Source organism: Apiospora aurea, assembly GCF_038362705.1.
Source record: "Apiospora aurea strain CBS 24483 chromosome Unknown utg000005l_segment0_segment0, whole genome shotgun sequence".
NCBI lineage: Eukaryota > Fungi > Ascomycota > Sordariomycetes > Amphisphaeriales > Apiosporaceae > Apiospora > Apiospora aurea.
Window position 1 is genome coordinate 6,409,795 of NW_027117392.1, and position 12,308 is coordinate 6,422,102.

The 12,308-nt window shown below is 55.0% G+C and overlaps 3 protein-coding genes across 3 annotated transcripts; all 3 read left to right on the forward strand.

Annotated features, from left to right (window-relative positions):
* Positions 1 to 4,569: 4,569 nt before the first annotated feature.
* On the forward strand, positions 4,570 to 6,111 carry PG986_008477 (uncharacterized protein; the record flags this gene model as incomplete). The annotated part of the gene is made up of 5 exons (XM_066844699.1): positions 4,570 to 4,684; positions 4,759 to 4,840; positions 4,919 to 5,669; positions 5,693 to 5,761; positions 5,842 to 6,111. The coding sequence occupies 5 exons, from the start codon at positions 4,570 to 4,572 to the stop codon at positions 6,109 to 6,111; spliced, it is 1,287 nt and encodes a 428-aa protein (XP_066700811.1).
* A 597-nt stretch (positions 6,112 to 6,708) lies between these two features.
* On the forward strand, positions 6,709 to 8,060 carry PG986_008478 (uncharacterized protein; the record flags this gene model as incomplete). Its single annotated transcript, XM_066844700.1, has 3 exons — positions 6,709 to 7,064; positions 7,205 to 7,345; positions 7,424 to 8,060. The coding sequence occupies 3 exons, from the start codon at positions 6,709 to 6,711 to the stop codon at positions 8,058 to 8,060; spliced, it is 1,134 nt and encodes a 377-aa protein (XP_066700812.1).
* A 1,052-nt stretch (positions 8,061 to 9,112) lies between these two features.
* On the forward strand, positions 9,113 to 9,701 carry PG986_008479 (uncharacterized protein; the record flags this gene model as incomplete). The annotated part of the gene is made up of 2 exons (XM_066844701.1): positions 9,113 to 9,115; positions 9,270 to 9,701. 2 exons carry the CDS (start codon positions 9,113 to 9,115, stop codon positions 9,699 to 9,701), a joined length of 435 nt encoding a protein of 144 aa, XP_066700813.1.
* Positions 9,702 to 12,308: the final 2,607 nt, after the last annotated feature.

The window sequence follows — 12,308 nt, forward strand, 5'->3', positions numbered from 1 at the left end:
ACGTCGTGGCTTGACATGGTCCTCAAGTGCCCTATTTCTCTATTCGGTCAGTGGGGATCGCCAGTAACGGAGCACCGTCGTACCCTCCCATTGTAAAGCCCGCAGCTTGCATATCACCAACTCCAAAGCCAGACGCCACATTCCTCGTATTGGCGCAGCGCGAGTCAACTGCTGATACATACATATCCAGTATCAGCTCGACTATGATGGTTTCGGAGAAATGAGAGACTCGTGATAGGCGAGGCACCCGCACACAATCCATTGATCGCCAACCCCGAAAGCGTGCGGCTGCACAGGCCTGTATGCTGCCCCTTCCACCCCGGGCCGGCCCGCACACCAAGCGAGTTCGATGAAACCTTCCAATGTCCCAATTCTGACACATAGCAATACGAGACGACTGAATTCCAGGTACCTGGCATTCCCTTTAGATTGCCTACTAGGCCGCCGTTACTGTTTGTTCAGCCCAAGTCGACTGATTAACTTGCCATTTTGTTGTTGTTTTCCCCCTTGCACGCATGGCTTCGTACTCGCTTAAGTAGGTATTCATACCCTTCCTGCACGAGCGGCACACCCAGGGGCAACTCCCAATCGGCCTCCCTTTTGGACCTACTGGACCGAGGACTGAATTCCCTGTGGTACTGACTAACCACATAAGATACTGACGGCTACTGCACGCTTCACGGCCTGAAACAACCTATCGGCTCATGGAGACCGGGCAGTCTCTCGATAGAGGTGCCGAAGCACGACACATGCATGCAATATGCATGGACTCGAACAACACACCATGAAGCTAGTTCCGAAGCAAGCCTTTTGTTGCATTGCAGACGAGAGTGTTTGGGCTAGTACGATGCTACTGCTTTCGCCGCTAATGGGTCAACTAAAGTGCAAGCTAGCATTATCATGCAGGGAGTCACAAGTTATTAGGTCCATTTTGATGCGCCCGCGATGTCAACAACGGCGCCCGCTGCGAAGTTACGTGGGGACCTGCCAGCAACAGCCACAGCAACCATTTCACCATGCGATACGTAACTCCTCGTTTTCTTTTTCTTTTCCTTTTTCGTTTCGCTAATTATTACTTTGATACCAATATTGCTAAACTGAGGAGACTTAGTAACAAAGGCGCCACCAATATCTCTTAGAGATTACACGCAACAAGCCGCGCCGCCTCTACCCAGGTACTACAAGTGAGTAACCTAGTGAAGATTGATCAACCGCCAACATGTGTATATGTAGGCCATCTTTGGGCTGGCATGCATGGCCGTGGGCACTGGTTCCGCGCTGCTCCCTCCACCTGAGCAAGGGAAGCATCCGCATTTACTTACTAGCCCCGTTGAACTACCCATCTACCTACCAACGCTTAGCTAAGCCCGCTCATCCTGAGTGACAACCACTAGTGCCTCCCTAGCTCTCCCGCTCCGAGCCAGCCGCAGCCCGGTTGAATTTCCCCGTAGCCAATATGGCAATCTGGCCCCGACGGGGATGCTGGACGGGGACGCTGGACGCCTCCCCCTCCCTATTGGTCGTGGTCGTGGTCGTGGAGGGAAGACTGACTGAGTAGTAAGCCCCAGGCCGAAGGTGACTTCGGTGCACCGGCTATTAGAGCCGCTGATGTATGTAGGTCAGGTCTCCGCCGCCCGTGCTGATCCCGACGAGTTGCTTCTACCTGATGAATCGACGGGGTATCCCTCTCTCTCTCGCTTATCGCGCCCACTGACTAAGCGTTCTTGGTAAAGACAAACTATATGCCCCGTCGATATTAGCAGCAGTAGCAGCACATGAGCGATCCACGCGTCTCTCCATGGGGGTGGGACTCCAGGCTTATTCATTCATCGTGGCAGCGCCCCCCCCGCTGGTCGACAGCCCAAATGGTCAAAGACGGTTCTATCGAGACCCGGTAGGAGTGGCTTCATGGTTTGCCTGTATACATACATAGACCGACCACCTGGGAGGCCATCGTAATCAAACCCAGTCCATAAGGGGCATGGATCGGCATGCGCATCAAATAGCCGGCCATCGCTGCTGGAGATGGACACATGACGTGCCGATCTCGGCCACGAGGTATCATGGAAGGATGCGAAATGCTGCCTGTCATATATTGTTTGCGGTTCTTTTCTGTTCTGTCCTTTTCTTATATGCCGCGAAGCTCGAGAAGACAAAGCCGTCTAGGTCGGAGGGAGAGGCATACACATGACTTCGACGAACTGGTCTCCGGATGACTACGCCTGGGCGGCTGGGATAAGTTGCGAGTGAAGTCCGGGGGCGACTGGGCCGGGACAGGACAAAAGCCGCTGCACGGGGGAAGTTGGGATGCAAGGGGAGGGTAGATTGGGAGACATCAACCCGGCCTTGGTTAATCCCGTGAAGTGCTTGCCGCTTTGCTATGCTGGGCGGATGTGAGACGTCGTGGTGCTCACAAGCCGCCCTCGGGTGTCATCTTCCGGTTCAACATGCGGTAACGGGCTGGTCAGGGTCGACGACCGCTAAGCCGGGGTGAATATTCCCCTCAACCATACTTACGGATTCATTTCTGCCACGTGGACTTGCCCTTTCGATGCCCCGTCCCGCAGCTGCCTCCTGAAGGTCGGATGTCCGATATTGATTGGTGTGTCCCTGTCTGGGTTGCCCGTCAACGACGAACGATAAGCGCTCCGGGGCTGTTCGCGATGAAGGGGACGTCCCATGCCACCACATCTGTCACAGCTGTAAGCGGACGGGCGCCGGGATTGGTGCCGTGGCACATGTTTGCTTGCCCGGTGGATCAATATCTGCCAGACGTTTTCGTATGACATGGAAAACCTTGCTGGTATCTGTTCAATACGTGTGCCGTGACGAGACCACATGCATCGGCGACCTGCAAAGACGGCCGAGTCGGTCCGCTGGCTGTGAATTGCAGTTCCTGTCAGGGTCTGTAGTCTCGCCACTTACAGTAGACTCAACCCTCTGGATCCTGCAGTGGATTGCCGTTTCAGTGAACCATCCCGCCGGGTTCCGTTCATACGCCCTCGCTCTCATTCGGCAATGATCTGCAAGCTTCCTTTCCGGTTGGTTGGTTGGCCAGCTTGATGCAGCAAACCCGGAAGCATCACTTCTCTCCAGCCGTAACGTAACGGTGACGACCCGACCTACCCCGGTTCCTACAGGCTGACCAAAGGGGCCGGTCCGAATCTGCGCACATGATATTGGGTGGAATCATGTGACGTTACAGATTAAATATCGGCCTCATGGCCTGATCAGTTATACTCTGCAGTGCCACGTCGAGCATGGGGGGTTATATTCGATCTCATTTTGTTCACGGTCTGCTGTACCACCTAACGGGGATAGACGGGATGGATACTATCAACAAACAAAAAGCACCCCATATGTAATTGGTGTTTAAATGCTGTTGTTAACCCGGATCAGGCCCCTTAATTCAGGCAATCAGGGCTCGCTGGCACCAGGGAGAGTGCAGCAAAGGAGGGTATAGCAAGGAAGGGTATAGCAAGGAAGGGCGAACATGGCAGGACATTCAAGAATGACTTAAGATTTGACAACTATCGTACGAGCCTAGAATGAGCAGATAAACGGATCGGAGTTATGTATACGAATCCATGCTACTATTTATATCTCCTAATTACACCCCCCGCCTTGACAGGATCGCAAGGAGTGTCTCAGACAGACAGGTGTCTACAAATCTGATTTTAATAGTATCGACTAACCAAAACCACTTGGATGGTTTTCGTATATACATAGTGACATAGTCCCCGGGTGGCTCCAAGGCGAGGATGGTTCTTGTACGGATTCAGGATTGAGTATCAGTATGTGATGCTTTTGGGAGCGGCATATGGTTTCGAGTTGGTGTGTGGAAGAGATGAAGGTTACCCTTCACCACTCTTGAAACGGTGTGATACTAATGCAGTCCATGTGCAACAAGTTTCCATTTACCATCCTATTTGCCACTAAAAGAAGAAAGGGCCTGTGAATTTTGCATATCTATTGCGCTCGAGGGTCGGTAGTCCTGGGCTTTCAAGTCCACTATGGCCGAGCTCCTGAACCTTCTTGGCGACACCGCGTGCTTCCTCACATCTCCGGAGATCTGGGGGACGCGTCTGCTTCATCATCGACATGGCAAATGCCGTAGAAACTACAGCCACTATGTGATGTAAACGTATTCACCTGCATTGAATCTTCACCTCCGTCTATTCCCCGTGGGACCTTGAGTTGCAAGACATCAACAATGTGGGGGCCCCCCAAGTTCAGGACCAGTACCCGCTTATTCCTACGGCGGTCATGTCATAGCCTTCCCCGCCAAATACCTTGCGGGCTCGTTGCAACGGTTTAGCCAATCAGCCGCCACGATCAGTGACAAAAAGGGTCTTGATGTCATATGTAGCGAACCACCACCCGCTCATCCGTGACTGCCGAGAGCGTATCATGGGCGTCATGGACAGCTCTCGGAGTTTGTGGTTAGCCGGTCTCGAACCCGGTCCATTGCCGAATAATTTGATACAACTATCCGTGTTGTCTCTGCGTCTTGGCTCCCGTGGACCCCCGGATTCGAGTACAGTATCTTCGCATCGTCAGTAAATCAATATGAGCGACCCAAACAACCCCAACATCGAGAACCGAAGCACGCCCCAATGGGGCCTGATGCAGAGGGAGCTCTTCTGGGCACCCAACGATGAGAAGCACGCGCCGCTGAACACAGGTTCGTACCGAACGCCCAACTGCCGTACTCCGGCTCATATGCATTACGGGCGGGCTAACAACGTCCCGCAACAGCCCCGGACAAGTTGAAGGAACTTGCCGAGGAACGCCTCAGCAAAGGCGGGTGGTACGTTTGTTCCAGACCCCATGCGCGCGCGTAGCAGGGGACTACGAAGCCGGGGGCGTTCCGGTTGATGTTCTGATATCCTGACCTTTTCGTTACTCTTCTCTGCAGGCTCTACTCCTCGTGCAACGCCGGCCAGTCGTGGACACACTACGCCAACCGCCTGGCCTTCTACCGCCACCAAGTCGTCCCGCGGCAGCTCGTCGACACGAGCCGCCGCGACACCGCGACCACCATCTTCGGCCACAAGGTCGCGGCACCCATCGGCTTCGCGCCCATCGGCATCAACCGCATCTACCACCCGACGGGCGAGCTGTCGCCCGCCAAGGTCGCCAAGGAGCTGAACCTGCTCTACTGTCTATCGTCCGCCGGCAGCTACAGCATTGAGGACACGGCGGCGGCCAACGGCCAGGACGGCGGCGGACCGCGCTTCTTCCAGCTGTACTGGAGCCCCGACGACAAAGTGTCGACGTCGATGCTGACTCGGGCCCACCGGTCGGGCTACACGGCCTGCATCCTGACGACGGACACGTGGCAGCTGGGCTGGCGCCACGACGACGTGGCGATGGGCAACTACGCTTTTTATCATGAACACGGGGCGGGGGACATGGCGCTGCAGGACCCGGCGTTCCGGGAGCGCCTGCGGGAGGCGGGCATCGACCCTCAGAAGGACCCCAAGCGGGCGGGCGCGGAGTGGATCGACAAGCACATCTGGCACGGGCACTCGCACACGTGGGACGAGATCCCGGGGCTGATGAAGCAGTGGAAGGACATTTCGGGCGGGAAGCCGTTCATCATCAAGGGGATCCAGAGCGTGGCGGACGCGAAGAAGGCGGTCGAGGTCGGGGTGGATGGGATCATCGTGTCGAACCATGCGGGCGCCAGGTGGACGGGGCGATTGCCAGCCTCGACGCGTTGGAGAAGATCGTTGACGCGGTCGGGGATAAAACCTACGTAAGTGGTCCTTGTATTGTCTACTGTTGCTTTCACCATCGCCATACCAAAGTCCGAACCTGACTGAAAGTGCAACACAGATCATGTACGACTCGGGCATCCGCGGCGCCGCGGACATCTTCAAGGCGCTGGCCCTGGGCGCCCGGTTCGTCTTCGTCGGCCGCCTCTGGGTCTGGGGCCTCAGCGCGGGCGGCGAGGAGGGGGTCCGACACGTCATGAAGAGCCTGCTGGCCGAGCTCGACATCATGATGAACGTGGCCGGCTACCCGGACCTGAAGGGGATCGACCGGGACGCGCTCGAGTCGCTGCCCAAGGGGACGTACTTTCCGGGGACGCCGGACTTGACGTGAGTTGGGTCTCTTAGAAAACCTGATCGAACATGGTGATTGTATTGCAAGAAAATTCTTCAAATATCTTGGCCTAACCATGAATATGGGGTTAAGGGCTGCATCCGTGAAGGTAACAGCAGCGACAAGGGTAAGTGCGAAACACGTAAACGTGCCTCCTCTCGCAAATTGGCATCGTTCGGAGCCAGCAAATCTTCAAGAGGTGAAATTGGCAACCATGACGTATTCTAGCAGACAAGACCGGCAACGTCCGTTAACATCATTGGAGCAAAGGGGGGCGCATCCCTGAATACTTCATGCCCGCAGCGTTTGCGGAGTCTGACAAATTCAACCCCTGAAAATGCGGGCGAATCCCCCACCATGCCCCGCGGCCTCCAATCATGTCTAGCATGTGTACAGAGATCCAAGATCTGCCGGACGGCGCAGCCGGACCACATTATAAATGCATCAATAGTCTCGGATGAACATAAGTTCTCACTACTTTCCATATATTTTCATATCGTTTCAGTCACATACGTACGGGTTTGTTGATACTTGCTTTTTGCTTTTTTACACCCTTGAAACCACCAAGAAATCTCAGCTGCTGAAAAGTTACCCGCCATGGCTGGAGCAAAATGGAACATCCCGCCCGGCGCCACCGCCAAGGTGTCCATCATCGACTCCACGCTGCGTTTCAGCGGCGTCCCGTCGTCGATGATGTTCAAGAACCCCGTCGCGGGCTTCGACATCATCGAGGCCTGTCCGGCCTGGTGTTTCCTGGTCGAGAGCGCGTCGGGCGGCCGCAAGGCCGTCTACGACCTCGGCGCGCCGGCCGACACGGGCAGCTTCGCGCCCGTGTACAACAAGATGCTGGACGAGTCCGGGCTGCGGTCCAACTTCAAGGTCGAGAAGGATGTGGCGCAGGTTCTGGAGGAGCACGGCGTCGAGCCGGCGGAGGTCGGCAGTATTATTTGGAGGTGAGTCATCTCGGGGGATGAGGGGCTTGGCTTTGGAGGGAAGGAGGATCCTCCGCAGCTAGCAGACTTGGCGTGAAAACTCCGCCCCGGCTGCAATGAACAGTTAGCGAAAGCTGGAGCTTACCTATAACCCGTCCCAGCCATCATCATCTGGACCACATCGGGAACCCCAACACGTTCCCCAAATCGACCGAGATCGTGGTCGGCCAGGGCTTCACCAAAGCTTATTGCCCGGGCTACCCCGCGAACCCAGACTCGCCAGTAACGGAGGCGTACTTCGCGTAAGTAACGGGCCCCAGCTAGGCGGTGAATCCTAACGAGCCGACCCTAACTGATGCACACCCCTTCGCAATACTCAGGGACCGGACCCTCCGCGAAATCAACTTCGAGCCCGGCCCCGCCTCCGCCAACCTGCAGATCGGCGGCTTCCGCGCCCACGACTTCTTCGGCGACGGCTCCTTCTACCTGCTCGACACGCCCGGCCACACGCAGGGCCACCTGTCGGCGCTGGCGCGTACCACGCACGGTGCCACGGATGGAGAAGAGGACACCTTCATCCTGATGGGGGGCGACATCTGCCACCACGGCGGCGAGCTGCGGCCCTCGCCGCACCAGCCCCTGCCGGACCCCCTGACCGAGGCGCACTACCGCGTCCCCGCGTCCCTGGGAGGCGTCTGCCCGGGCGCCGCGCTCTTCGGCGCGCTGAACGCGAGCCGCGGGCGGCGGGCGCGCGACGAGCCGTTTGTGGACCCGGGCGGCTTCAGCGAGGACATCGGGGTGGCGATGCGCTCGATCCGGGAGGCGCAGGTGCCGGACGCGATGGCCAACGTGTTCTTCGTGTTCGCGCACGACGCGACGCTGCACGGGGTGGTGGAGACGTTTCCCGCGCCGGCGAACGGGTGGAAGGCTAAGGGGTGGGCCGACAAGGCGAGGTGGACGTTTTTGCGGGATTTTGCGCCGGCGGCGGCGAGGTTGGGGGAAGGGGAAGTGAACTAACTGCCAGAGTGTCTATGTGCTGGAGGGAGGAGAGAGGGGTACTATGATCAACTGTTATATGTCGGGCCAACATCAAGTGTTTGTCAGAATATACCTCACTATTGTCGGCGGGGGTTGATAATCTCACTGGATCCTTGACTGTCGAGGTTTGTCATGGTTCGGAACTTTGAGATCTGTTAGCTTGATATTCTATAATCGAGGGGACCGCGGGAGACATTCGGCCTGGCATGGTATCAGAGGCGAAGTTCTGACGCGTACCCAATGGATGCTCACTATTGAAAGGATCCTCAAGGATTGAACGAATCGTCGATGAAGCGTGGCTTAAATGAGGTCTTCGTGGGCAAGGTTCGACAGAAGGTTCCTTACTTCACGGGACGAACGGTCGGTAGAGGATGCAGGAAAAAATGATGATGAGAAAATCGCCCTGAAATAGAAATTGGGCTGAGAGACAGAAGTTTCTTGTTGCTATTTTGGATCTTGAATCTTGGAGATGAGTAAGTAGACCTGTGAACCTTCCCTCGAGAAGGGCCGAGGACGAAGATGTTAGTGTGGTGGTGGTGGTAATGAGTTCGGCCCTGGGCTCTCAAGGTCGACCTCCAAAGCACGCCTGACCACAATGCGTAAGGACCTAGCTGTCGGATATGCGGATTCGCCAAATCCCATAGGGTTTTGTTTTTGCCGCCTTGGACCCCAACGGTATGAGCCAAGGCCAGGGCGAAGCCTCAGAAGATGAGAGGGTATCTATTGTTTGTGCAGGCGGCGTCTGTGGACTGCACGTGCGCCGTTTCGAATTCCCAAGTGGGAAAAGGGGCAATGGGTGGTTGGCACGCCACGATGCTTGGCGCTAGTGTCCCGGAGGGCCGACAAACGCACCACTAATTAGCTCCAGACGAGCTAGCCCCTGAGCGCCGTTGCTGGGAGGAGAACACCTAATGTCAGTAAGCTTATCTGCCTAGTGCGAACGGGAGATCCGTGACAGCAGTGCCCGTAAGCTGGACGGACATTCCTTCCACCCTTCTTCTTTGGCCTGTTCTAGATTTGTCAGGGTTACGATGGTGCGTAACAACCAGGCGCGGACAGCAACCGCCTCTTTGCAACTTCACATGCGGACCGAGCATCCTCACGGCTACTTGCGGCGATGTGTTACGCCAGCCTCCACGATTTTGTAGGGGATCGAGTACGATTGGGTGCGAGGCAATTCTGTATAAGTATAGGGCCGTTTCCCGGATAGAGAACAACTTCTTCTCATCATCATCATCATCAGCATCAGCATCTTCAGCCTTCTACAACATCTTCAACACTCTCAACAACAACTACTACAACACTCTCATCTTCACTCACCACCGCCGCCACCACCAACAACAACAACTTTCAGAGTCTTTACTCTACCCATCACTACCAACAATCACTACTACATCGTTCTTCGGAATCCACTCCACCACCTTCAAAATGCAGAGCTTCAACATGATCGCTGCCTTCGCCGCCATGTTCGCCATGGTCTCCGGCCAGACCTTCACCGCCGGCCAGGCCATCACCGTCGCCGGCCAGACCGTCACCCTGCCCACGGCCATCACCGTCTCGGGCTTCAACCTGTCCACCATCTCCGCCGGCAACGTCGCCGTGCCCACTCTGTCGCTCTAAGCGCCTCTTGACATCCATTTCACTCCTTCTCATGGTGTCTAAACAACAACCGTCGTCCTTGGTCTTTGATTGAAAAAAAAGGGTGGCGGGCAGCGAAAAGGGGCTTTTTCTGAAGCAGCGCCACAGTTTCTGCGCTCCAGGGCATCACAACCCAGCTCCTGTCGCTGCCCCCTTCCATCCTGATTTGGTGGCTTTCTAATTGTACAGAGTACTCGAGGAGGATACAAAAGAGCTTCGCAACAGTGTTCCTGTACCTGATTTTCTCAATCATTTTTCCTTTGTCTGGCATTGAAGGGAAGTTTAATTGGGGGGTTGCATATTTACAGGGCTCTTGCTGGATATACATAGAAAGAGACGTAACTGCATTGGGAATCGCGAGAGGGGAGGGGATTAATAGAAAGAGTGGTGGAAGAGAGAGAGAGAGATGGTCTTTGTTTCATTTATTTCTAGAGTATCAATTCAATCCTTTTCAGCTTTTCAATTTCTATTTTCATCCTCAGGTCTGCAATCATTTTTGACTCTTCGTGTCTACAAGTGATCAACCATGCACAGTAAAATTTCCCAATTATCCTGATGAAGGTGGTGAAGGTGTGACGTACCTTGCTGGAGCTCGGTAGCTCAAATTGCCCAGTGGACGAATTAATTACCTTGCAACAGGCACTGAGTGCATGGCCACAAGTGCTGCCTGGTCCCGCTGCAGTGACCTTAAAACCAGCGCAAGACCGCCATCAACCTTCCATCAACCCATGGTTCCAGCCCCCCACCCATCAGTCCTCCTCGAAAACGCTTGACATCAAACATCTATTTATTTCTTCCGCACCCGACGTGCCCGCATCTTCTGATTATTCTTCAACCATAATAGTCGTTGGTTGCATCAGATACGTCGTAACATTGGGAGGAGTTGCATCACAAAGCGCTCCGATGAGGGACCGAGAGGGAATGCCATTCATCACGAAGTGGCTGGGACGGCAAAGGTTGGCCAAGCTCGTTTCATTTCATCTTGAACAACTACATACACGAACAGCAACAATATTCATTCCCCCGAACTAACCATGGCAACACTACAGTGACACCACCTTGCCTGCCCCAATATCGAAACACAGCTAGCCAAGCCGATGATGACCTGAACCAACCACCAAGGCCACCCAAGGCCAAGTGTCGCCTCTCGTCAATCGATGCGTCGCAAAGATTCGGACTGAGGTTCCTAGAGATCAAAACTTGTGGGGGTCAGCGCCCTACTGCTGACCACCCCTGTGGGCCCAGATTGGAGGATACTAATCCCTGCTTTTCCTCATGATAAATCACAGTGCCAGCGATTTTTTTTTCATCATCACCCCCCCTGTATGGAACGAACGACAGTGTCGTCTCGAGAGCCAGCAGGAAGGTCCGGTGCCAACGTGACAAGCGATCGATGATGACGAAGCAAGCGAGGTTCTGGTCCAAGAGTCGAGGCACGTCGAAAGGCGGATCGATGAGGACAGACCCAGCTCGACTGAGATCGCGGAAGGGGTAGGCGAAGAGTGGGAGAGGGAACGGGAGGAACGACGAAAGCACGGTGTGCCGGCGAAGCCAGGGCGGGTTCGTGATGGTTGTCCTCAATAGTTTGAGGACAAGGAAAGAGCTGTGTCAAGTGACATGGACCTGAGAGAGACATGGACTGAGGTGAGGCATGGGCAAGTGATGGGAGTAGTGTGCGACGCTGTTGGACTTGAGCAAGTCGCGGAAAGCCATGGCGAAAGGAATGACAGAGCGTGGAAGAGTTGAGACAGAAGACAGAAGGCAGAAGAGAGGGGAAGAGATGGAGAGCATGGGAAATGGATGGTGGTGATCAAGCAGTGGTGTTGTGGATGAAGCCTGGAAGAGTTGGGAGAAGAAGCAGGTTGAAGGCAGAAGAGAGGCGGGCATTTATACGTTTTCAGACCCAGTCTGCTCGTTCATTTGGCGCTGGCGAGTGCCTTCATCTTCATCATGATGGCACAATGTCCGCCCCTGCTCTTGCTGGCATCGAGAAGTGTCGCTGCAAGTGCTGCGTTGGATGATGGTCTAGAAGCGCCGTGTCCTTGTTCAAGCGCGGTAGCAACGACATAGAGCATGTGCTCCAAAGCTCGAAACAGTAGGTCCACTGCAAGTGCGAAGTCGATTTGTAGCCTGGGCAATTGATGCGACCAACGGCACCTGCTCGCGTTGAAGCACCTCCGGAAATCTCGCAACATCTATGACGGGTTTGTACCATATGCAGTGCATACATAGGTCTTCTTCTGGGTGCAAGTGCACACACTACGTGGAGAGAGCTACCTTCCTGCCCGTAATCACTGATATAGAACATAACTACTGGATACGCACTTCCTGTCCGTAGAATTGAGCACTTGCTTCAAGTCGACCGCCATGTAGAATGGCGTTGCCCGTCTTCAGACCAAGGTGCGCAGCTCATCTCAACCAGACAGCTACCTGCTTGCCTACGTACTTCCCCAACTTCAAGCATTGATATCCAGTAACATGCCGAAGGAGCTTTCCAACGTAATGAATGGTTACTACTCTTCATCTGGCGACGTAGTTGATGCCAAGCTTCCGAAAGTAGGTACTATATGTAGGTGCCTGCCTACTCCA